Source organism: Mesoplodon bidens (genome assembly GCF_964165515.1).
Source record: "Mesoplodon bidens genome assembly, chromosome: 9".
NCBI classification, from domain to species: domain Eukaryota; kingdom Metazoa; phylum Chordata; class Mammalia; order Artiodactyla; family Ziphiidae; genus Mesoplodon; species Mesoplodon bidens.
Window position 1 is genome coordinate 89164689 of NC_138166.1, and position 26144 is coordinate 89190832.

The 26144-nt window shown below is 49.9% G+C and overlaps 2 protein-coding genes across 6 annotated transcripts; one reads left to right on the forward strand and one right to left on the reverse strand.

Moving 5' to 3' along the window:
* Positions 1–3377: 3377 nt before the first annotated feature.
* On the forward strand, positions 3378–18666 carry TMEM140 (transmembrane protein 140). Its single transcript, XM_081243821.1, has 2 exons — positions 3378–4084; positions 17455–18666. The coding sequence occupies exon 2, from the start codon at positions 17491–17493 to the stop codon at positions 18049–18051; it is 561 nt and encodes a 186-aa protein (XP_081099947.1). The 5' UTR covers positions 3378–4084; positions 17455–17490; the 3' UTR covers positions 18052–18666.
* Positions 18667–19072: 406 nt separating this feature from the next.
* CYREN (cell cycle regulator of NHEJ) lies at positions 19073–23337 on the reverse strand. 5 transcript variants are annotated; one of them, XM_081243823.1, is made up of 4 exons: positions 23177–23337; positions 21790–22051; positions 20755–20830; positions 19073–19881 (listed from the first exon to the last, which is right to left on the reverse strand). In XM_081243823.1, exons 2-4 carry the CDS (start codon positions 21921–21923, stop codon positions 19630–19632), a joined length of 462 nt encoding a protein of 153 aa, XP_081099949.1. In that variant the 5' UTR covers positions 21924–22051; positions 23177–23337; the 3' UTR covers positions 19073–19629. The 5 variants fall into 5 exon arrangements, with proteins under 5 accessions (XP_081099949.1, XP_081099948.1, XP_081099950.1 ...); XM_081243822.1 differs by having other exon boundaries at positions 23127–23337; XM_081243824.1 differs by lacking the exon at positions 23177–23337 and adding an exon at positions 22389–22669.
* Between the last annotated feature and the right edge of the window lie 2807 nt (positions 23338–26144).

Sequence of the window (26144 nt, forward strand, 5' to 3'; positions counted from 1 at the left end):
TACCCTAGAATTAGAAGATATAGTACTGTATTTTTACTATTATTTAAACCATCATCAATGTTTTACAAAACTAGGTGGAGATACTTGAAACAAAGGGGAAAAAAAGACTATTACAATGTATCTATTAGAAGTCTATAGGACTTCCCGGGTTGTCCAGTGGTTAAGACTCCACGCTCCACTGCAGGGGGCGTGGGTTTGATCCCTGGTCAGGGAACTAAGATCCCACATGCCGTGCGCCTCAGGCAAAAAAAAAAAAAAAAGAAGTCTGAAAAAAGTCTATAAAAGTAGCTTAATATTTACCTCAATAAATTTTTATTCATTTTCTTAGCTTCAAGAAAACAAAAACCTAAACAACAACGAAGATATTCCCAGTTAAACCTATCAGTATTTTTATTAGTTACGTTCTAAGTTCACAGATTAATTTAAGGGACTTGAAATTTACAAACATTTGTTTCTTATTTTGTAATTTTCTGAAATTTGTCATTTCGGATTTGTTCATGATACTCTTTGCTGGCTAAATGTCTTTAGATTATATGAAGTTAAAACTTTTCCCTTTAAAAAACAATAAAGGGGCACAAATCCAGTTCTAGAACCACACCCTGAGAAAATCCTCCATCCACTCCCCAGTGAGAATACCAAAACTGGTTTTTTTTAAAAAAGTAAGTCTTTAGAAGTTGTCCTAAGGGCACACAACAAGTGAAGAAACATTTATTCAAGAAAATCTAACAAATCTCAGTAAGAGTAGTGAGAGTTTGTGGCACTTAAGCCACAACCCATTTCTCCCTTCATCCCAGTTCAGTATGAGGGAAATTCCACTCTCCCAAGCGTGTGACCAAGGACACAGGAATAGCACTCCCACAGCTCCCAGTCAAGGGCTATGGTATCTCCCCAGGCAAGGCAGGCTGCTAGCATTTCTCATGCCCCTACCTTTATTTCAGAGGCTAAATTCCAGGCAAGTACAGCCAAGAGGTCAGAGCCACCTGTCCTCTACCCAACCAGAGGGCTGAGTGGAGGACAAGACAAAGGCTCTTCCCCAGGTTCAGCAGGCCAAGAAGCTGGAGTCCCAGTCACCTTTGCCCAAGCTTGTTCATAGGGTGGAGGTTCCATGCAGGGTAAAAAGACCAGCAGCTACCGCCCCACCCAGCACCACACTCAAAAAGCAGAGGTGTCGCTCTAGAAGAAGTGGATCGCTGCCTCCACCCCCACCCAGCTCCACAGCTGTGGCTCAGACAGTTTGCCCCAGGAGGAGAGGCATTCCATAAGAACTAAGAGCTCTGAAGTTCTCCCTACCTATACTGATTTGTTTGGAACAGAATGTGGAGAAGTTCAAGCCTGAGGGTGCTGTCGAAAACAACAGAGATTTGGGTGGTTAGCAATTAAGAGGAGGCTAGTAGCTTGATAAGAGCGACAAACTCTACTAGAGGACCACTATGTTGTCAGAGGGAACCAGTGAAAGAGACGGCTAAAAAGAGCCCTCCAAGGGTTTAAAAAAAAAAAAAATTAGACTTTCAGTAAAAACTGGCATACTGGACACATATTTAGACACATATTTATCCTTTTTTTTTATCCTTTTGAGAAGAACACACATGCTCCTTCTCAAAAACCTACTAAAATAACAATTTTATCTTTTAAGATAAAGCTACAAGGATGAGACTAGGAGAGGAGGCCATTTTGGAAGCTAGAAAGCAGAATGGCTTTAAACTTCTCAACTTCTAGTGAAAGCTAGATGGTATGGAACAAGACTTTCAAAATTATAAAGGCAAATTATTTTTAACCTAAAATTCTATACTCTTCTAGCTTTGATCAAACTTAAGAATAGAGGGCTTCCCTGGTGGCGCAGTGGTTGAGAGTCCGCCTGCCAGGGCAGGGGACACGGGTTTGTGCCCCGGTCCGGGAAGATCCCACATGCCGCGGAGCAGCTGGGCCCGTGAGCCATGGCCGCTGAGCCTGCGTGTCCGGAGCCTGTGCTCCACAACGGGAGAGGCCACAACAGTGAGAGGCCCGCGTACAGCCAAAAAAAAAAAAAAAAAAAAAAAAAAAAAGAATAGATCAAGAAAAGCTTCTGACACAGGAAATATGAGATCCAACATTGGACAGAGGCAATGAGAACCCCAGGATGGTGGTAGTGAAATGAAATGCCAGGATGACAGCTGTGTATCAGCCCAGACTTGTTGGGAAGGCTCCGGGGGAGACTATCTTGGGAAGACATCAAGTACCATGCCTACAAATTCCTTGAAAAAATAAATTATGAAGATTTAAGGGTTGGGTTAGTGTTAAGTACACAGAAAACCAAGCAAACAAACAAAAAGTTAGGGCGAGTATCATCTCCAGAAAAAGACAAAAAATTATGCAGGAAAGGAAAAGAAATCATCATTTTCTGTGTGGCTCAGCTACTATATATTGTATTTACATAGTTATAATATTGTAGATACTGAGTACCAATTTAAACAAAATAATAACCAATTTGGAAGAGGGAATTAGGACTTGTGGAACATGCGTCAGGAAGAAGAAAGCTACATCTTCATCTTCTATAGTTGAGAGTCAAAAGATTATGCCGGAAACTGAAAAATCAAGAAGTACCATTATCAGCCTGTTACTTACAGAGCAGAGGTAAATACCTAAAGAATCAGGTAAAACAGATGAGGCGCTTACCCTGGAGAAGAAGAAGGTGCTAGTGTGGGACTACTGTTTTCTATAACAAACTTTGATGAATTCTTGACTCTTTAAAAACTATGTGCATTCTAACTTCAAATAAAATTCTTAAATGTATACTTTTATCTCTTCTATATTGTGTCACTTCATTCACCAGTGTTCAGGTTTCAGCGTGACTAGTTTATACCAGTACCAAAAAATTAATTTTATCTCTGCCTTGAAGGCATTATTATGAAGGCTAGACAAGATATTCAGAAATTCTGCTTTTAATAACAGCTACCATTACTGTGTGCCCAGAACTGTACTAAGAACCTTCATGCATTATCTCTAATTTCCACAACAGCCATGCAAAGTAGGTATTGTTTCCATTTTACACATGAGACCCTGATGCTCAGAGAGGTTAAATAATTCACTAATCTGTAGCAGAGCTCCTTGATCCCAGAGTTTCTGTTCTTCCTTCCTATTAGATCACAGCACCTACATCACCTCTTTCTAGGGTTTGAGTTTAAAAGAACTACAAAGGAGAAAAAAATGTAGCAGTTCAAAGAACTCCTTTGAGGGAAGGCCAGGGAGGGGAAGAGGAACCCTGGAGGATTCAGCAATATTACTCGGTAGCTGTCTACTGACTTAACCGAGCTTAACCCCAAATTGGAATTTCCAGCTGGTCATGTGAGCGTAGAAAGCAATTTTTAAACTCTGGCTAGGAGCCCCTATGATTACAAAAATAAAAGCTCCGTTCTGCTCTTATTTTGAAATAAGATATTCCAGCTGTTCCAGCATGGGCCTAAACACCCTGGTGAGGACACTAGGACGACAAGGATTTGTGTCCAGGGATGCCCAGTCATCCTACAAAGCTGATTTCTGAAAAGGAGAGGACAGATGCCTAACTGCTTCCCCAGTGGTGACCTGGGTCTGGGATCTCAGACCAGATGATCTGGAGGGTCCCTTCTGAGTAAGAGTCTAGGTTGTATTTGCCTTGGTTTAAAACATTAGGAGTTTTGAGAGTGTCTTGGCCAGTTTCCTTTCTGGAATTGTGGTGTGATATAATCAAGACACTTACCTGCCTCTTTAAGTCTATTGGTTGGTTGGTTCAGGTGTGGGTAAAGTGGCCGGTTTGGGGAACAACAATGTTGTTTACATCTTACTTTCTGAAAAGTCAGGAGCCACCGGCAAGAAATGAAAGTGAAATCAGGGGATAGTGTCATCAGTCAGCACAAATGTGACAAAGTTCAGAGAGCTGTTTACTTAGGCACAACTGCGCCTGCCAGCCGGTCATAAGCTCGGGGCTTATGCTCGGGGCTGCATCATTCCCGTCCCCACCGGCCTCGTTTCTGGAACCTGACATTAGGAGGCAGCGAGAGAGAAGAATCAAGCGAACCTGATTTCCTGCTCCTCCTCTTTATGAGTGTTTTGGGGGTTCTGCATCTTTTTGGTAAGTACCTACCCTACATGCCCCACAGCTCGCCCAGAAGCCTGCCTCTCTGCAAGACAAGTCAGCTTTCCTCTCAGACCCTGCGTTCTAGCCATGGGCCCGGGGACACGACTGGCAGTCAGGGTCTGGGGACCTTCCCCCCGGATACAGACCCACCTTCGTGAGCTCTGCTCTTCCCTCCTTCTCCCTGCTCCCTGCAGCATCACCCTGTGCGACTCTGGCCTCAGAAGTGGTGCAGGTAATGCCAGTATAACTGGTTAGAAATGCAGGGGACAACTGTGGGCAGCAGGGTCTTGCACCGAGTCTGTACAAATAACGGTTTGTGACGCATGAAGTGGGTTCTTCATCAGAAATAGGCCACCAAACAAAAGCAGATCACTGACTCGCAGTAGCTAAACTGGTAGTTACAGGAAACACCATGAGTTCTTAAAATACGCACTGGGGACTAAGATTGTCAGAAAGACCTGTGTTCTTGACTCAGAAGACAAGAGGGTCTAAGAGATTTTCAGACCCTATGGTATTAGACTACATTGCTTTTCACACCCTGATGGAAATGCATGGTGGGATTTTAGTTCAGTTGCTGCAGATCTTAAAAGATTTTTTTTTTAACGTGGGCTATTTCCCTAATAATTTCCAATATGCTTCCTCACCTGTAAAATCAAAGGCTCTTTGGGAAGAGATAAATACACGTATGTATGTGACTCATCCTTCCTCCCTCCCTCGTGACAGCTGAAATGCATTTTTCAGTATCTTCTTCCTAAACCCCATCTCTCCCAAAGTCCCGAATCCGGGCATACGACGTTCTCCTTTTGATTTCGTATATTCCCCTTTCTCAACTCTCTTTCCAGCTAACCCCCTGCTTTATCTAATCACTAAGATTGTTCGTTTTCTAAATTTCACTTTTACATAAATATAACACATGACTCTGGAAATATTTTTAATGCAAAAAGAAAGGAACTCTTACCCATAATGCCCAGAGATATCAGGGCAAACATTAACATTTTAGAACAATTCCTTAGTCTCTTTCTTGCAGTCATACTATAAAGCGTGATTTCAGACCTGGTTCTTCTAAAGGCTGCATAGAGTTTTAGTATCTTGATATGTCATAATTTGATTCTAATGTTGGGCATTCAAGTTGCTTCTCATTTTTTGCCAAAGTAATACTGTGATGAACATTCCTGTATATAAATCATTGATTGCATTTCTGATTGCTGCCTTAGGGTAGACTCGTAAGTGGAATTACTTGGCCAAAAGGTATGATGATTTTTAGGGTTTTTAGTGCCTTTTGCCATACTGCCTCCCAGAATGTTTCTAAGAATTTTCACATCCACCATCATTATATGAAAATGTCAGTTTTACTGCACTCTTGGTATCAGTGTTTTTAGCTGCAGTTTTAATTTATTTATTCATTCATTTATTTTTGGCTGTGTTGGGTCCCCGTTTCTGCGCGAGGGCCTTCTCCAGTCGTGGCAAGCGGGGGCAACTCTTCATCGCGGTGCGCAGGCCCCACGGTCGCGGCCTCTCTTGTTGTGCAGCCCAGGCTCCAGACGCGCAGACTCAGTACTTGTGGCTCACGTGCCCAGTTGCTCCGCGGCACGTGGGATCCTCCCAGACCAGGGCTCGAACCCGTGTCCCCTGCACTGGCAGGCAGACTCTCAACCACTGAGCCACCAGGGAAGCCCCTAGCTGCAGTTTTAATAGGGAAACTTATAGGTTATTTTACTTGGCATATCTTTGATTACATTACATGAGGTATAGACGTTTTTTTCATGTTAGTTAATGTGATAGTGTTTTATAATAAGAAATATGTGTTTGGTCTCTGTCCCCATTTCTGGCACAGAGCTCCTAAAACCCTTGGAACGTCCTTAGTGATAATAGAGGTAAAGGTGTCTTTTTTTAATTCATTACAAACCCTTTTCAACCACCTCTGAGTTGCTAATGACTCGACTTTTGGCAAGTCGCTAAGGATGGGGCCGGCTGCCAGGGGAAACCACCACCCCAGCCCCCAGCCTCTAGGGAGGTGAGAGTGGCTGGAGCCTGAGTTCAATCACCAGTGGCCAATGATTCAATCAATCATACCTACGTAATGAAACCTCCATAAAAATCCCTGAAGTACAGGGTTCAAGAGCATCTGGGTTGGTAGACACACGGAGATGCCAGGAGGGTGACAGGCCTAGAGAGGGCATGGAAGCTCCACGACCCTTCCCCCCACCCTTTGCCCTGTGCATCTTCTGGGTGGCTGTTCCTGAGTTGTATCCTTCTATGATGAATGAGTATTCTAGTAAGTAGGCTGTTTTCCTGAGTTCTGTGTGAGCCACTCTAGCAAATTAATCAAACCCAAGGAGGGGGTCATGGGAAACTCGAAGTTATCCTAGACTTGCACTGGGGGCGGGGGCAGTGCTCGGCTTGTGGCACTGACCCCTTAACCTGTGGGATCTGATGCTATCTCCAGGTAGATAGTGTCAGAATTAAGTTAAATTATAGGACATCCAGGTGTCACAGAGAATTCCTTGGTGGGGAAAAACCCTCACACATTTGGTGGAGGGTACAAATAAACAAAAGAGTTTTTTACAGTTAACTATTTTGCATTCCTTCTTATGTGAAATCTCTCTTCATATGCCTTGTCCATTTTTATGGAGATTAATGTTCTTCTTATCTGTTTGCATGAACATTTGTTATATTAGGTATATTAACCAGTTCATGTTTGTTGCAGATATTTTTCCACACTCACTGACTTTTTTTGCGGGGGGGTGGCTGCATTGAGTCTTCTTTGCTGTGCTCCGGCTTTCTCTAGTTGAGACGAGCGGGGGCTACTCTTCATTGCGGTGCGGTGGCTTCTCTTGTGGCGGAGCACAGGCTCTAGGTGTGTGGGCTTCTGTAGTCGTGGTGCAAGGGCTCAGTAGTTGTGGCTCGCGGGCTCTGGAGTGCAGGCTCAGTAGCTGTGGCGCACGGGCTTAGTTGCTCTGTGACATGTGGGATCTTCTCGGACCAGGTCTCGAACCCGTGTCCCCTGCATTGGCAGGCAGATTCCTAACCACTGTGCCGCTAGGGAAGCCCTCCATGATCACTGACTTTTAATTTTACATTTTGTTGTACAGAAATGTATATTTTAATAGTTAAATCTGTACTGCTTTTTTCTTTGTAGTTTCAATTTGCTTTTAAGCTCAGAGCGTTCTTTCTCATTCATAAATCAAATATTTACTTTTTTCTAGATCTTTTTTCTTCTTTTGTCTGTTTGTTCCTTACACTTCACTATTGGATCCATGTGAGATTTATTTTGGGATGTGGAGTGAGATGAGGCCCTAAAATAGTTTTCTTTTGTTTTAAATAATCAATTGCTTCAGCATTAGTCAGTGGAAAACCCTGTCTTCCACTGAATTATAACACCAATTTTATGGTGTATTAACTTCAGATACATGGCTTTTCTGAGACATTCTGCTCTCTGAGCTGTCCATCCAGTACCCCTGCCATTCTGTTCTATTAAGCCCACATTCCCCTCAGTTATCTCTACCCGGGAGCTGGACACTGCAATGACCTCAGTGACTCTAGCCTGCCTTAGGCCTCTTCAAGTCAACTACAGCTTAAGGTGAATTAATTAATATAATAAATATCTTTGGAAGTTTAATCTTCACACGCACGCACAGTATGTTCTCGCAGAAACTGAGACTTTTTGCAGGGCTTTCTTCTATACCCCTGGGCTCACACCACCTCAGCGGTCTCAGCCCTGTCAACATGACAGAACTGAAAGAATTTAGTAATGAGTTTACGCATTCCTTCGTTCAAGGGAAAACGGTCCACAGATCCAGGGAGCACGGCGCCTCGCAAGCGGTGGAGCAGTCTTTCTAGGGATGTGGGACAGAACATTAGAAGAGGCAACGTGGCTTATGCTGAAGCCTCGACCTCGTGGCTGGCAGGTCCTATTTCCTGGGGAAGGTGAGCTGGCCCAGGCTGCTGGAAGACTGTGATTGGTGTATGTTAGGGTTCCTTGACAGGTGTTTCCCAGGCAGGCTGACTTGGGTTTGGATTTGGGACCTGGGCTGGGCCACTAGGGCCGCCTCATTTTCTGAGTCCCAATGTACAACTTAACTTGATCAGCCCCAAGTCTAGACTTGAATAGACTTTGGGAGGGGACGCCCCTGACCCCCAGCTCTTCTGTGAGGACACAGATCCCCTGCCCACTCAGCAGCAGGAGGGAGGTGGAGGTGCTAACAGCCGAGACCCTGGCAGAGCAGAGAACACAAAGGAGCAGCGACCCCGGCCCCTTCCTGCAGCATCCCGCCCACCAGCAAGCATAAGGCCTCGGTCAGCACCCGCCTAAGAGTGACCAGGGAAAGATGCGCTTTCTGAGGGATGCTGGGAGAGGCCCCATAGCACCTGTTGCTCCGTTTGCCTGTGATTTGCTTTCTTTGAGTTATTTTAGTGAGTTACAAAGCCATTTCATATGCGTTACAAACTCTCCAGGTAAGAACCACATCCTCCTGTGGGGGGGGGATGGAGGTGAAGTCTGAGAAAGCTTAGCCTCCTTTCCGGCCAACTCTCAAAATAACTTCTGCAAAACTGAAGGTCTGAGTCTAAGTGACCGTCTATCATTCTCTCCTTCCTCTTCTTTCCTTCTGACTGCTGGGGGCAAACTGCGTTCACTAGTTTTACAGCAGGGCTAGTGGGCAGAACCGCCAGAGACAACGCCTGGCACTGCTCCAACCCCAGCTCAGGAACTCTCCGCACCTTCAGCCCCGCCACCTGGGGCCTCGCGCCTTAGGTCTGGGGGAGCAGGGGCTTGAGTTAATGAAGCACCTAGTGAGGATATAATCCAAACCTCTCACCCTGGCCTCCAAGGTCCTCAGGGACCTGGGTCCGCTCACCAGTCCAGCCTCATCCTGTCCCCTCAGTCACTGGGCTGTCACCCAGCCCCTGGTCTGTTCCTCTCCCAAGCCGGTATTTATAACCACTGCACTCCGTTTCTAGAAGGCGCTTCCCCTGGCTCTTTCACACCCCTCAGGCCTCAAATCAAATGTCTCCTTCACAGACAGGCCTTCCCTGACCCTCCAATGGAGACCCATCACTTCCTTCTACCAGGTTCTCTCCTTCACATCACCCCGTTTATTTGCCTCCCAAACCTCTTCAAAAATTATAATTATCTTTTTAAAAATACATGTTTGGTGTTTGTCTCCCCAACCAGAGGGCAAGCTCAAGGAAGGCAAGCCCCTGCTTTGCCCCGCATGTTACTGATTCCCCAGGGCCTGTGACTCAGGCAACCGTCCAACATGTATCATCGCTGGAGTCACAAGAGGAAACCCTGGCCTCATCAGCAGAAGGGGGGCAGGGGCTCTCCACATGAGTGCAGGACAGAGGGCAGGAGCAGCACAATCGAGGGTGACAGCCAAGGCCGTCCACTCTTTGCTGGTACTGTTATCTGTCTTCAAACTCTGCCTTGGGGCCTGTGAACCTTGGCCCCCCCGTAAACTGCACTGCGAAGTCCCCCCAGTAAAAACCAAGCGAGGATGGGTCCCAAGGTGCAGGCGTTTGCTCATTTTTAAGGATTCCCCCCACACACACCGCGCTAAATTTTTTTCTGACCTTTGCTCCCAGCTGGATCATCTGCTTACTAGCAGGGCTAATGAGCAGCAAAACAACTGGACAAACAGCCAGTTAATATTAATGGAGCCGCTGAGACAGTCTACTGCAGTAGCTTGCTGGAGGCGGAGGGGGCGGCGAGTGCGCTGACTCCACGCTGCAGTCTCACGGTGTCATCGTGTTTCTGCTGGCAAAGCTGTTTTTATTTACATGGAAAAATTAAGTAAATCCAGACGTCACAGTGTTCCATAAAAAGCCACTGCTGGCCCGGCCGTCCACGCGGCATCTGAAACCCAGGCTGCTGCTTCCATCTTACAACATTTGGGAAACTGCGCTGTGGCCTTGTTTTCAAAAGTAAGAACCTGAGCTCACGTTTCTGCCAAAGCAAATACGACACATTTCCCTTTCTTCTTCCCTTTTTATTTTCGTCAGGAGCCACACCCAAGCCACAAGCACACTGGTGCCCAGTGAGCTCAGCTGGATGGATTTTCCCCCGGGCTGGAGGCCCCTCTGACAAGCCGGCTCTCTCCTCTGTCAGAGTCTGTTTTGCTGACCTTCTTCTGCTCATATTTTCTTCCCTGGGCTGCGCTCCCCCCCAGTCACCTCGCAGCCCCACCCTCCGCCCCTGCCCTGCTCCTCCCTCGTGTCCCCTGTCTCCCCTGGACCCCAGCCTCCACCGTGGCACCAGAGCAGGCAGCAGTCCACCTGTGCAGAGCAAATTAACTCACTTCAGTCTCACAACAGCCCCCAGGGACAGGCCCCGCAGGCGCGTTAAGGGCGGGGATGTAGACTCCGACATACCCAAGGTCACGCACTATGAATGCCCAAGGTCACGCGCTATGAGCAACAGGACAGCAGCCTGAACTGCGGTGGTCTGGCGCTAAGGTCCACACTCTTCACCACCACATCCCTCACACCATCCCAGAGTCGTCGGCGCCAGCCACCAGTGAGGCCAGCTTCCTGGAGTCCAGGTCCTCCAGGGAAGCTCTGTTCTGAACTCCAGTACTAGTGTCTCCTCAAGAATATCACTTCTCTGAGCCTCAGTTTCCTCTCTATGATAATAATAATTTAAGTAATACTAGGTAATGTTCCACATGCTGCACATAAATCACCTCACTTAATTTCCATAACATTTACAAAACAAGTTCTATTGTTATACCCATTTTGCAGATGAGAAAACTGGGCAGAGAGACATTCAGGTAGCTAGTAAATGGTAGAGCAGGGATTTGAACCCAGGACACACAGCTTCAAAGTCTAAGCTCAGTGTCACCCCCATACAAGAGGAGAATAATGCGATGTCCACACACTGTGGCCGTGAAGATTAAAGAGGATGATGCATGTGAGGGCCAGACCTCGGGAGACAAGGCTCAGGTTCTTACAGTGATTTCACAATTCTGCCCGACAGGCCTGACCAGGCTCACTTGGGGAAGTTACTGAGCCTCACTAAGCCTCAGTCTTCTCCTCTGGAAAGTGAAGATAATAACATTAAATGTGCTCTCATAGTGAAAACTTAAGAATACCTGCTAAGTGCTTAGTACAGGGCCTGGCACAGAGTAAATGCTCAAAAAGATTTTGAGGTCAGTATTTAATCATTAATAAGCCCTCAGTCAAACTAGATTCCTTCTTAGACACCTCCAGTGATCACAAAGACTTCTCAAAGCAAGTTCTGCCCTCTAAGGTCCCCGATAGCTTTCTTAAGTCATTAATGAGAAGGAAGGCCGGGAGACGAATCTGTAGCTGATAAACTAAAAACCCATCCGTTTTTCTTTCAAGCTTCTGTTCCACAAAACTTGCAAACTGTGTAGTGTCTGACAGCAAAATTATAACATCCAAGTTTTGCCAGGTCATGGCAGCAACTGCTCCTGCTGGGGCGGGGCGGGGCCTCACCACACCTGAGTCCCTCTTTGCAAGGGGCCTCACAGTGTCCAACGCCTGAAGCTAGCTACAGGCTCACATACAGGTCTGAGAAAGGGGACAAGCTTGAGGAAACTTACATTTAGGGAACGGGAAGAATAAAAAACAGAGAAGGAGGAGAAATAGGACAGAGATTCAGGTCAAAAAAATAGAAGGAGGGCTTCCCTGGTGGCGCAGTGGTTGAGAGTCCGCCTGCCGATGCAGGGGACACAGGTTCGTGCCCCGGTCCGGGAGGATCCCACATGCAGCGGAGCGGCTGGGCCCGTGAGCCATGGCCGCTGAGCGTGCGCGTCCGGAGCCTGTGCTCCGCAACGGGAGAGGCCCCGACAGTGAGAGGCCCGCGTACCGCAAAAAAAAAATAGAAGGAGGCATTTACGAAGCTCTATGTGCCATGGCTGACGTTCACGAAACCATTCAGAGGTCACCCAGTGGATACTTACTGCGTGCCCATAATGTGCCAGGTAGTCCTGGTGTTGCGGATATAACAGTTAAAGGCAGATTTTGAGAGAGACGGGCAGCCATAGATTTTTGTCTGATTTGCCTAACAGATAAAATTCCTTGCCCAGGGGCTTCCCTGGTGGCGCAGTGGTTGAGAGTCCGCCTGCTGATGCAGGGGACACGGGTTCGTGCCCCGGTCCGGGAAGATCCCACATGCCGCCGAGCGGCTGGGCCCGTGAGCCATGGCCACTGAGCCTGCGCGTCCGGAGCCTGTGCTCCGCAACGGGAGAGGCCACAACAGTGAGAGGCCCGTGTACCGCAAAAAAAAAAAAAAAAAATTCCTTGCCCACATGAAGTTTACATTCTACTGAGGGTTGTAGGTGGAAGACAAAAGAAAACATTTAGCACGTTAGATGGTGGAAAACGGCAAGGAGGAAGAGCAGGGAAGGACCGCAGGGGGAGCGGTGCCGCGGAGGGGCTGCTACGGCTTCAAAATGCCGACCAGGGATGGCGCCACTGAGAAAGGGACCTTTGAGCAGAGACCCAAGGGAGGCAGACACGTGATAACAGAAGAGCACCCCAGGCGAGGAATGCAAGTGCAAAGTCCCGAGCTTGCCTCAAGTTTTTGGAAAATGCGAAAGGAGCCAACGTGGCAGAAGCTGGGGGAGGGAGTGGAGAGCAGGAATAACGGGGGAAGAGGTCCAGGAGGTGACATGGGCACTAACAGCACTGGGGAGTCCTGATCCCAAAGAAGCAGGAGAAGGCCAAGTTATTGTTAATGTTGTCCCTGGAAAGTGGGCGCCCTTGGCATCACGAGTCACCCTTGTTAACAAGTTCCAGGACATTTACACACCTGCGGGCACAGCACACTGTATCATTCCCTGGCCGAGGAATTCAAACGTTCGAGAGTCTCATCCCCACCCTCTGGAGCCCTCTGGAGGGGGAGCTCGGACTGAAGGGGACACTTACAGGAACTTGCCTTCCTCTCCGATGGGCACCTATAAGGGCTCATTAAACACTTGATGAACGGAGCAGAATCTCCCGGTGGTGGACAAGCGGTGCCCTGATATGAGCGACAGTGCAGGGTGCTCCAGGAGGCTACCCTCGGGGGCACCATTCGGGACAGAGGCATGCAGATGGTGAACTCGGGCAAAATGGCGAGAAACTAAATAAGCCCCAGCTGTATATAAAGTCTTGTTACTGAATATCATTAGACGTTCAGGCAGGAAGAATGAACTGACAAAACAGAATGAGGTGGATGATTTGGGAGTGGATATTTTTGCTAAGTCAATGTAGAGAAAGGAGTTTTGTGGGGAATCTCGTATGTTGGGATAAGATGAAAATGTAATATGTGAAGTCATGATTAGAGCAGTAACAAATCAGAAGTTATAAATAAGTGTATGATCAACATCTGTATACAGCAGCCACATAATGATTAAGCTGATAGATATTTTAGCACAAAAGAAAGAAGTGTTTGGGAGCTGGAGACTGGAGCTACAGACCTTCTCTAAAACGGAAATAAAGGTCTACGGGCAGCAGTTCGCTGTCAAAGCAAAGCAGTCAAAGTCCACTTTGACTCTGGAACTCAAGAGAGCACGTGGTAGACCTTCAGCCACCTGAAGTAAACAAGCCAGTGTCGGTGGCAAGAGCCGGCCTCCCCGCTCCATCAGCCCTTCTCAAGTGTCCCTTACAGTCAAGGGACAGGCCAGGGGTGAAACCTATGCTGGGAAAAGCTCTCTGGTCACCCGTTCTCTGCCTGCCGGGTGTCCTATACTCGGGGCGTGGGCGGCCAGAGGGATTTTCAGTGCGACAATCTGCCAGAGCGCCAATCCTCCCTCAGACACGACCTCATGAAAGTTTCACTCTTTTAACATGAAGGGGGCAAGAACATAACTTAGAAGATCAGGATACTATGTCTGTGCCTCTTTCAGCCATCATCCCATCAATGTGAAAACTTCAGAGGTACTTAAACTAAAAAACAAAAGCAAACAAACTGCCTCGAATGCACTGTCTGGGAGTGTCCTCCTTCTGCTTCTCTAACTGGGACTCTGCTGCCCTGGGCTCTCCGGTGACAAGCGTGAACACACTCCACACACTCACTCAGAGTCAAGATCTATGTCTTGGTCCAGGGGCCCCACTGCCACAAAAGGGTTATGCTTTACGATGACCGTTGTGACGGCAAAAGGCTAGCAGCCTTTATTTATAAAGAGCTCATATACACTGACAAACAGAAACCAAAACTGAAAATGATAGAAAGAAAAAAAAAAAAAAAATGACAGCACTCCCAAGAGAAAAAAACAGAGCCGGTCAACAAACACTTAAAAAACGTTAAACCTTGCTCATTAAAAAGAAACAGTATAGCAATGCTGTGTCATTTTTCGTTATCAAAGATGAAAAGACAAGAAAATTCAATCTGGGAGGATAAGATGAGATAAGTACTCTCTTAAACTGCTGGTGGAAGGATAAACTGATTCACAAACATAGTCACCGCGGCATTATTTTTAATATTATAAAACAACATCGTAAGAATATATAAACCATACACAATAGAACAGCTAATGCAGCCGTTAAAAATATTGTTTAGGAAACACTTCTAGTGACAAAGGGAAATATTAATGCTATAATGATGTTTACAAAGAGGGATACAAGCACATATATTTACGTGGTCCCAGCTGTGTAAAACAACATTATAGAAAGAAATGTGTCGTTGAGTGGTTACTTCTACAACCTTGAAGTTATAGACGATTTTTAGTCTTGTCTCCATAATTTCGTGCATTTTTCTAGTTTTCTACAACCAACATGCATTACTTTATTATAAACAGGAAAACTTCACCTAAAAATAGCAACAGTGACTCAGCAGTGTCCCCTTCTGCCCTCTGAAGGAAGCACAGGCTTATCATCTAAAGGGAATGAAAAAGCTCATTGTGGTGACAACATGAATACTAGGATTGTTAAAAGCCAAAACAAAACAAAACAAGGTAAGCTCTTAGCAAGGCAGAGAAGAGTACCTTAGGGTTTTCCAACCAAATAACCATGTTGTTTTACTGGGAAGTTGTTTAGAAAAAAGAAGCTAGGACTAGCCCCCAACCTCTCTGTCCACATCCCAACAGGAAGCACGGGGGAGCCATCCCAGCACTGAGTATATATGAGACGTAAAACACGGCCCCTCACCTCAAGAAGCTTTGCCATTTTGTTAGATAAGCACATGCAGGACCTAAAGGATGCTACATGTCATTTTCATTCATTCAAAAAAAAAAAAAAGAGTTCCTACTGTGTATCACGCACCATTCTGGGATAAAACAGCTAGTGGGAGCATAATCTTGGCCTTCAGCTATATCAGAGTGTGGGCTGAAGTAGTCTGAGAAAGCTGGTGAAAAATTAGTAGGACTCAGAGAGGCAGAGAACAGGGTAGGACTTGAGGAGGTGGAGTGCCTGAGCGGGTGGGCAGTCGGGAACGGGGACAGTGGGCAGGTGCCGGACAAAGCAAAGCAAGGAGGGAAGACCAAAGGGAGCTGGGCCTCACTGGAGAACCCAAGTTCAAGTTCTAAGCCGTACCAGATCGTGGTGAGCCTCACGTACCAGGCATAGGAGTTGGGACTGAATTCTATGTGCATAAAGGGGTGAGAGGAAGTAAATCAGGGACTACCGCCTTCTCCACACGACTGCTCATGGGCTTCCTAGCTCCAATTTATTTTGTCTCACTCTCTGTTGAAAACCTCGAGAGAGAAGAGGAAGTCAGAAACAAAGGCCCTGGGTGCCTGGGGAGCTGCTGCGTGACGTGGCTCAGGCAGTCTCCTCTGAGAAGCCCCAGGAATCTTTTTGCATTAAGCTTAATAATATATATATTTTTTTCTTAGCTCAAGTGTAACAGGCTTGAAATAGGAGAAGTAAGAGGGAGCATTTACACAAAGGCACCCCAACTCCCAACCTGGACCATGGAGGCAAGTCAAATCTTATTTCCCATTGCACAATGGTGTAAATCCGGATTCCAGTCCTGGAAATCCATCCTACACCCCGAAATACCTAAATCCATTAAAAATGGAGATACAGGCTTTTACAAACATTTGTTAATATGTGAAACCGTGCAAACTATGTTCCTGTTGGGAATTTTTCCCATCCTGTGGGCTGCACTGGTTAAAACTTCTTACCGTACCAATCTAATACCGTGGACTAAACACACCCTTTTTATACCTGATAAATCTTTCTGTCTCTGCCAAAGGAGTCAATGATAAATCTGTATTCTCATCAGCCACCTACTGCAGACTGAACATGTGTCCCCCCAAAATTCGTATGTTGAAACCTAACCCCCAACGAGACAGTATTTGTAAGTGGGTCCTTTGGGAGGTGATTAGCATGGGATCGGTGCCCTTAAAAAAGAGGCCCCAGAGAGTTCCTGGTCCCTTCCACCATGTGAGGACGCAGAAAAAGTTGAGCACTTACCACACTCCGAATCAGCCGGTGCCCTGATTTTGAACTTGCCACCAGAACTGAGAGAAAGAAACCTCTGTTGTTGACAAGCCACCCCGTCCACGGTAATTTGCTGTAGCAGCCCGCGTGGACTGACGCTGCCCTCCCCCTCAGTCTGTTCCACATCCTGCCCCCTCTCACCGCGCTTTGTTTTCCCACGCGCAGGACAAGTGTGGGAGTGGTCAGGCAGACCCTCCAGCCAGCTCTGGAAAAGGTGAGGGGCTGCGCCTCTCAAGGGGTCCCTCCAGAAACTGATCTCCAGGGATGCCTCTGGGCCTCTCTCCAAGGCCACCACTGGCCACCACTCCCTGCACTGCCCACACCACGGGCAGCCCTGGCCGGGTGCACTGCAGGACACCACTCTGTGTTCTGACCCTATGCCCCTACGCACTTCAGGATGGAAATGGCTGTTTTGTTCCATATTGGCAAATTTACAAATATAAAGGCATAGTATGCAGACTACTGTTTGAGAGGCCAATTTGGAGAAGTCCTTCTGATTAAAAACTTGGTGAAAAGATTTCTCCAAAAAGATGACGAAGGTACATCCTATATATATCGATACTATATACTATGGAGGGACTAGAGAAGGCAAGTTTCCTGTAGATCAATTTGGCAAAATGCAGTAAAATCACTAAAAAATATTGCTACCCTTGACCCAGTGATTGCAGTTTTAGATATTAATCCTAAGGAAAAATCAGATTCAGCAAAGTCTCACGCCAAAGGGCAGTTACAATCTTTCCCGCCCTCAAAGCTGCCAGGAGGGCCCTTCCTCCTGATCTCAGCCCAGAGAGGCAGCTGAGGACTTAGCCCCTGGAGCCCGCCTGGAGGTTACCCCAGATGTCTTGGTTGTGGTTTGGCTGTCTTGAAGGGAGTTTGCCACAGGTTTTTATGGAATTCCAGAAGGGAGAGCATGAGCTTGAGAAGAAACTGGGAGGGAGACAGGGAGAACCGGACACTCACGGCCTGACTTCCTGCAGGTACCCAGGAAGGCGCCCTGCGAAGTGCAGGAGAAGATGCCTGTCCTAAGGTCAAGGCGGAGTAACCAACTGCTGTTCCTGGGAATCATGACACTCACAGTCACAGTGATCTTCCTGCTGTTCTTTGCTCTCCTCTGGAAGGCCGGCAACCTTATCGACTTGCCCAACCTCAGAATTGGCTTCTACAACTTCTGTCTTTGGAACGAGGGCACTGGAGCCCTACAGTGTCACCAGTTCCCTGAGCTGGAGGCCCTGGGGGTGCCTCGAGTTGGCCTGGCCCTGGCCAGGCTTGGCGTGTACGGGGCCCTGGTCCTCACCCTCTTCGTCCCCCTGCCTCTCCTCCTGGCCTGGTGCAACAGTAACGAGGGAGAGTGGCAGCTGGCCGTGGGCTTCCTGGCCACGTCCTCCATGCTGCTGGCCAGCGGCCTGGGCCTCTTCCTCACCTACACATGGAAGTGGCTCCAGCTCTCCCTCCTGGGGCCTGGGTTGCTAGCTCTGGGTGTTGCCCAGGGCTTACTCATCCTCTTGCTTATGGCCACAGTCGTGTTCCCTCAGAGGGCAAAGGACAAGAACTTGAGAGCTGCTCGCTCTGTCTAAAGGCTTACATGATTGCAAGGGTTCTGTTTGAACTATGCTCAGAAAAGGTGCCAGAGAATTCACGGGCTGCTGTGTCTTCTCAGCCATCCTGTTTCATAGCTAATGCTGATCTCAAGATCTAGCAGACGAGACCCGCCGCGGAGAGGGTAGGGCACCCGACGTCAAGAACAGGCAGCAAGGGCTCCCTCGGCTTCTTAGTGTAGGGTTGTGTGTCCTTTGGGACTTGTAAGGTTCCCAAGGACACCCTAAAACCACACAGCTCATTGTCACAAGAATTCCTGCTTTAACTAACTGATCTGAGCAAGCCATTCTTACTTTATCCTCAGAACAATGGGGAGATAAAGCTTCCTGTCATGGGGCCAGATTTCCAGGACAAGTTGCCAAATGCCAGACTGGAACCCAGTGAGGGTTTATGAAGAAACACCTCAGGGTCCCTGGGGGCCCTGCCTGGCGAGCTCCCTGTCTCCATCCAAGGCGGGTAGAACGCGATGAGCCCCTCCACTCTGACAACGCTCCCCAAGGCCCAGGAATAATCTGAGGGATTCACCGAAGACAGAACACATGGGCACAAAGAGCAGCCTTGGTGGCTTTGAAGGTTCCTCTGAAAAGGCTCCCGGGCCTGAAGCCCGACAGAGCAGGGGGTCAGCGGGCAGATCACTCCCAGCACGTGACCTGGGAGTTCAGGAGCCGAAGACACCGGGTCCCTGGTCAGAAGAAGGTGAACAGGACTGAACGGTTCCACATCCACGTGAATGCTGCATCCCCTCACCTCTCACCGCTGGCCCAGAACAGATACAAGCACAACTCATGCACTGGGGAACTTTGTGTATTTTTCAGCACCTATATATTGAAAACCTGTACAGCACGTGATTGCCTCATCCTATGCCTGTCAAAAGCCATACTGAATACAGAAGCAGAAACACGGACTCTAGTGTGATGTCTTGTCCTTGGTGTCTCCTTTGGGTTCCTGTCCCACTCTTGCTTTCCAACTGTCCAGGGATCAAGGCCGAGGCCAGCAAGTGGAAGAAAGGTAGCAGCTCAGGGGGAGGAGGCCTGATTGGTCAGGAGGCTTCCCAGTCTGTACGCTGAGCCTCAGGCTCCTAGACGGAGTCCAGCACTGTGGCAGGATGTCTGGTTCAGGGCTGGACGAGCAAGGGCTCACAGCTGATCGACTGCCTCGCGATGGAGGCTATTTTTGAAATAGGCTTCGTCCTTAGGGAGGCCAAACAGTAGGAATTCCAGTGTACTTAGCAGTCATACTTGTTTTTCTTTAAACATTATTAGGTTGACTCTTTGGTTCCAGTAAGTTGACCACCACAGCCTCATCTCCCTGGAACCAGGTAACTCAACACAACAGACTGTGGGGATCCCAGACCCTCTGAGCGAGGAGCACAGTGCAGGGAGGATTTCTAACGGGAGCTCATTCCGATTCCTCACTTCCCAAGGTGAATCTGCGCAGCCCAGAGAGGCGCAAAGCTGCGAGCAGAAGCCGTGACAGTCTGAGGGCAGCGCCCAGGCCAAGAGGGAAACCCTGCTTCCTTCAGCCACTCTGGGCAGAAAGTCCCGGAAGTTTGTCCCTTAGCTGAAAAATATCTCTCTGACGTATTTTAGCGCGTCCTGGTCCTCCTCGAGGCCACTGCCGCAGGCCGAGTCAGAACCCGCAGGCCCCGGAGGAGGGCCGTCTTCCCCACAGTCCTCGTCCTCGCTGTCCTCACTTCTGCTCCCGCGGGGACTCGGGGACGACGGCGCTGAGCTGGCCAGGGACTGCTCTGGCTTATCAGCGCCTGCCAGAGGCAGCTGTTCCAACGGCTTTTCCTGTTTTCGGCCCTGCTGAGTAGAAGCAATGGCAGGCAAAACAGACGGGGTTTTACTTCCCTAACGTGCTGGTTTATCTGTCAGTGACGCAGAACATGCCCAGAAGCAACTGTGAAGCCAGCACGGGACGAGTCAGGCCCCGTCCCCAGATCACAGGTGGCCCCTCCCTCCCTTCACCCGACCCCTCCCCTCCCCGCCACCCCTTCTCAGATGGCGCAGAAGTAGAGACCAGCTTGGGAGAGCAGCGGCAGGGGCCTGAGGAACAGCGCCGCAGGAAAGAAAACTAGAAATAAATGTACGTGGAAAGGCAGGGTGACAGAATGCAAGGAGTGCAGGAGACGAACCCTGAGTGTGGGCCTTAGCCTCTCCCTACTGGCACCAAATCACTTATTGTAACTAATGATAATATCTATCAGCAGGTTATTGCAAGGAATAAATGCGATAGGAATATATAGAAGTCCCTGAGCAACTATCAAGTACTATCAAGTACTATCAACTATCAAGTACAACTCTAAAGTGGGACAGTTATCATTCGCTTCCGGAAGCCAAGACACTCAGCGGCGTGGTGCTCCGTACGGTGCTCAGAAGTCACCTCGCCCGACTGAGACCCTCCAGAGGACATGAGCAGTTACGGACTTCTGTCCCGTCCACACGCCACCAGCACAGAGTCGCCCAAACAGAGAGGGCTGCCCTCCCTCGCACAGCTGCGCCCTCCCAGGTCTCCAGCCCCAAGCGGGTGCCCACCAACCAGGGAGTGGGCTGCGGATGAGCGGGCTCCTGGCCACCCCAGCAGGCAGGGCGCCTCTTTTATTAGCATGAACCAGGCCCTGGTCTAGTTTCTGCCCACCAAGAGTTTCTGGTCATAAGAAAAGACACAGCTGACTTTACCTCAATCAGGATCCCCAGAGCAACGTCTACGATTTCAGCTTCATTCATGCAGTACACAGTCCTCGTGGCAGGAAGTCTGAAAGAAAAGCACAAAGCTAGAGATGGCACGGAATCACCAGGAGGAGAGAATGAGAGCAAGAGCTGCGTCTCAGGGCCTGCCCCCCAGGGCTGGGAGCAGCAGCTTCCCCAGGGCACCAACGTGGCTTCTGCATCCTTGTAACCAGTGACTGGCACAGGGGGTTCTCGGGGCAACAGTGTGGGGCTTCCCAGCCTCCACCCGCTCCCCTGAGGATCTGGAAACAGGGTATGACGGCCGGCTTCTGAGAGTCAAACTCACGCACACGGTGGATGCGAGCAGATTGAACGAGCCAAGACACAACCCACCCCCCTCCCACCGCAGTGCATGAACACAGTAAAGGAGGGTGGCACAGACCAGAAATCACGGCTGGCCAACGAAGAAAACTTAGAAAGGGAAGGGCAGAGAGGGACAGTGAGCGCCTGGGACCACGAGGGGAGAGGGCAGGGGCATACCCTCCCTGGCAGCCCAGAAACCCCCGCCATTACCACCATTCAACTAACCCACCCCACAGCCTCTGATCTCAGGCCGGCATAGCAACCTGCAGCCTGTCCACCTGTCCCTGAAGATCTACCCGCAGGGAGACTGGACCACCTCGTCACTCATCTTGCCCAGTGGATGGTCACAATTTCTGTGGCAAGAGAAGAGGCTGGCAATTTGGACAACTGGCGTCTGAGAGCTTGGCTGGTGTGTGTGACCCGAGAGGGGGAGCCGCTATCTGGGAGCTGACAAGTGAGGGTCTGGCGGTGGAGATTCACCAAGAGAGGCAGAAGCTGGTGCCAGTCTGGGAGGGCATGGCTCACTTCCTGTGCACCCCCCGAGAGCTGATGAGAGGTCTGTGGACTGAAACACCCCGCCTCACTGTTCTGCCAACACGGGAAGACTCGGCCCCGGCAGCTGTGATGCCCCAAATCCCTCCCCCTGTCCTAACTCCCCAGGAGGACCAGAAGCCGCCCCACCTTGCTGCAGCCACTGGCACCGTGGCTGTTCTCCTCTTGGGGGTCTTCACCTGCACCGTCCTCTTGTCAGCCACCTGGGCTGTCATCCATGCGGGAAGCACCCTTTTTTTATTCTCAGATTTTAAGTCTTCCATCTCCCTCTTCCTCTCATGACGAGGAACCAGGGCCCAAGCTTAATGACTTCAGGACAGCAAATCCCACTCTCTCATCACACCAGGAACTATAGGTCTGTTTGTCCTGAGTGGGAGTCCAGCTTTAATTCCTACAAAGAAGAACAAAGACCAGTGAATTCTAATAAGCGAGAACACTCCCAGGCATCAGCCGAAATTACTGGTCAGGGCAGGGCCCAGGAGACGCAGATGTGCCGTTCACAGGGCATGAAGAGGCAGGCGAGGGGCTCAGGGAGAAGCAGCCCTCCACGCAGGGCCCAGGGGTCCCACCGGCAGCCAGGCCCAACGCCTCCAGGAGCCTCTGCACTGAGCCATTCCACACGGGAGGAGTGGGATGAACACCCTCTCAGGAGGAAAGAGAGAGGGAGGTGCCCCTGCTCCTCTCCACCCCAGAGGCTCACGGTCCCCAGAGTGCCCAGACTATCCTACCCTTAAGACACCTCTCAAAGATCTCTCCTCTGTTTCTCCCAACCACAGACTTCTCATTCCCTCTTCTGGGAGCGGTTTTAAGAAATTCCAAGGCCATTTTGATTCACAATGAGGTTTCACCGGCCAACACCCACTCCCTTACACCAAAGATACTTCTGACCGGTCAGATTTCAGCCAGCAGTAGGGTCAGGAATCCAGAAGCTGGGGCGCCGGGCTGGGGGGAGTGTCTCATCTTACTGGGCCTCTCCCCACCCGCACAGGATTCCACCTCAGCCCCTCCTCCTAAAGCTCAGCCCCGACCCTGTGACTCAAAGGATGCAGGGCTCCACCCTCCACTTAGCGGTTAAACCTGAAGGCAGCTGCGGGCGCCTTCTGCCTAAATTAAAGCGGTGCTAATACTCATTCCCACATCTAACGAGCACCGCTAACCGCCCGGCACAAACACAGCGCGGCGGTCGGTGCATACATTGATTTGACCGTGAGATAGATATTCCGAAGCCTATTTTACAGATAAGGAACTGAGACTGAGCAGTATGCACAAAGTCACAAAAAAGTTTGAAATGGCCGGCCGGGACACGCGCCCGGGTCCTTCAGACTCCGCCGGCTGGGGGTGGGTGAGGGCCTGGGACGCCCCGGCGCGGCCCCGCGGGCGCATGCCTAGCCCAGAGCTCCCGATTCTCAGCCGCCGCAGCCCTCGGGGACCCCGCGCCGTCCTGGCGCGACCAGACCGGTGCCGACCTGCAGGAGGAGGGCGAGGGGGGACGCATGACAACCACGCAGGGCCTCACCGGCAACAGCGCCGCCCGCGTTCCCGGCGCTCCTCCAGCAGGGCTTCCTGCCTCCGGGCCTGCGCCCCCTTCTTGGCTTCCGGGGCGGGCCCGGGAGTCTGACTCTGGGCGATAGTAGGGAGTTCGGAGTACTGCGGGCCGGCCGGGCCCCGGCGCCGCGCGCACCGGCGCCGCGCGCACCGTGACGCTTCCCCCGGCTCGGCCGCGTCCCCGCACTTCCGGCTTCCGGCCGCCCGCGGGAGCGGAGGCCCGGGCGCGCCCCCTGTCGGCAGATCGCGTTGTCTGCGCCCTCGGCGGTGGAGCCCTGACTCCCCAGCTGATGGGAGACGCCAGCCCCGCTGTCCCGGGTCCTGACAGTCTCTCCTTGACCACATCCAGGTCAGGCTCCTCTGAACTCTTCTCAACTAGGCCCTGCCTTTTGGACTTCCGTGTGCATCTCCAAATTGTCCGTTTTTAGCAAGAATACTGCTAAGTTGATTTAACCAAAGTCCACCCATCCCCCGCGTCTGATCCTCACCCGCCACCATCTTCCAGGTGGTGTCTAATCACCCGGCCGCCCTCAGCAAGAATCCTGTTAGGTCAATTTAGCCAGAATCGCCTCTTACCCCTTATGTTTCCTGTTAATAATCATCCATCCACCGACCCCCCACCCTGCCACTTTTCCTTGTATTGGGAGTTGAGCCCAACTTTGTCCCCACTGTAAAACCCTACTGAGTAGCCCCCTCAAATAAAGTTTGCCTTACTTGTCTTTAACAAGTGTCATAAATAATTTTTAACAATATTTTTTCTTTAACAGTCCCCAAACGTGGCTCCATTTGAGGCTTGCTGGGTAGACTCTGTTAAAGTGTCAATTCCCAGCCCTCGCCCCCCACCATAAATTAGGGAGAGGGGAGGAGGGGATCTGCATTTTTGAAAGCTCTGCTGGGGAACGGCAGAGGCGGAGTGCTCCCTGCTGGAGGCATGCACTCCCAGGCAAGGGGGTGCAAGGTGAGCCCCCCGGGTACAGGAAGGGAAATTAAAGATTCTGTTTACATTTCAAATTGGCCAGAGGTGTTCTCTCTGTGAACAGGGCTGCTCCACTGCTTTGCTTTCAGCGTGGTGCTGAGCACCGCAGTTTACACGTGGAGTTAGCATCTAGTTTAACTTAAAATCACACAGGTTGAAGTAGCTTAAAAGACACGCACAAAAAACAACCCAGGTGGCACACATCACTAAAAAACACAAGCACAAGTGCACAAGGTGAAACTTCTATCACATTTTGAGGCAAAAGGATGATCAGAACCAACCATCTATCCCCCAAAATGCAAAATTATCAAGACAGCCATTTGAAATGTGACTTACAACAAATCAGCTAATAATAGAATAATTACTTTCCATATGCTACAGGTGCAGGACAGGGGAGTGTGATCCAGAGCTTGGAGAATCCAGAGCCAGGAGTTCTCACTTACAACTGTGTGTGCCTTTGTATTCTGCAAAGCACTTTCACCCCATACTAATCCTCAATCCTAAGGAAGTAGGCTGGTCCAGGAAAGTTTAAATCAATCAAGGCTTAAGGAGTAAATCAATGAGTTCAAGTCACAAAACCAACCTGCTGTGCATTGGGGTAATTTAGCTGCGAGGTGAACCTGGGCTCTGCCTCCAGCCTCTTCAGGAGTCCAACCCTTCCAGGCAGGACTTGCTTCTCCTCTGATTCCCTAAAGGTTCCAAAATCACCGACCTCTAGGGTCCTCCGCTCCCTCAGTCTGTGAGCCAGGACAAATCCAAGTCTAATGGGTGGAGATGCATCATTTTGTTTTAATAAAGGAACAGAGAACACTTGCCATTACGAGAACCACTCCCTCCACCTTTTTCTCAAAAACCTTCTCCCATAGCCAGCCGAAAAATGGGGTCTGAGGAGCAGGAAACCCATCTGCATAAAAACTTTCTGTGTGAAAGGCCAAATAGGGATGAGAAACCCCATCTGTGGGATTTGAATGGGTGGGAATCAGCTCCTGAAGCTTTTTTTTTTTTTTGCGGTACGCAGGCCTCTCACTGTTGTGGTCTCTCCCGTTGCGGAGCACAGGCTCCGGACGCGCAGGCTCAGCGGCCATGGCTCACGGGCCCAGCCGCTCCGCGGCATGTGGGATCTTCCCGGACCGGGGCATGAACCTGTGTCCCCTGCATCGGCAGGCGGACTCTCAACCACTGCGCCACCAGGGAAGCCCTCCTGAAGCATTTTGAATGCTGAATTCAGGGAGTCTGAGGTCTTGGAGCAGAAGCAGGCAAGCGCAGACAGGTCCCAACGACGAGGGGAATGCACCTCACTGTTCTCCTGCAGCCCAGCCCAGAGCCAGGGCTACACCTGCACAGGCTTGGGGGCCTGTGGCTGGACTGGCTTGATGGTTTTCATCTAGTTGCCCTTGCCCAAGCTAGTGGAGAAGCCTTGCTGGCATTCCCAGGTAGATGTCAAGCAGGTATTGTGAAGGAGAGGTGAATTTTTTTTTTTTTTTTTTTGGCTGTGTTGGCTCTTCATTGCTGCGCGTGGGCTTTCTCTAGTTGTGGCGAGCCGGGGCTACTCTTCGTTGTGGTGCGCAGGCATCTCATTGTGGTAGCCTCTCCTGTCACGGAGCACGGGCTGTAAGTGTGCGGGCTTTGGTAGTTGTGGTTTGCAGGCTCTAGAGCGCAGGCTCAGTAGTTGTGGCACACGGGCTTAGTTGCTCCGCGGCATGTGGGATCTTCCTAGAGGTCAAGACAAGGGCTTGAACTGGGTGTGCCCGGCATTGGCAGGCAGATTCTTAACCACTGCGCCACCAGGGGAGTCCCTGCATTTAAGTTTTGACATGAGTTATCGGAGGATGAGAGCTCATCTTGGAGGGGCGAGGAGGTGGGACGGGAGGAACACCAGGATGAATGCATGCTGACAAGCACTCAGGATGGGGTGGAGGTCAGAGAGAGGCCAGGAGGGGACAGGGTGGCCCGCTGCACATAT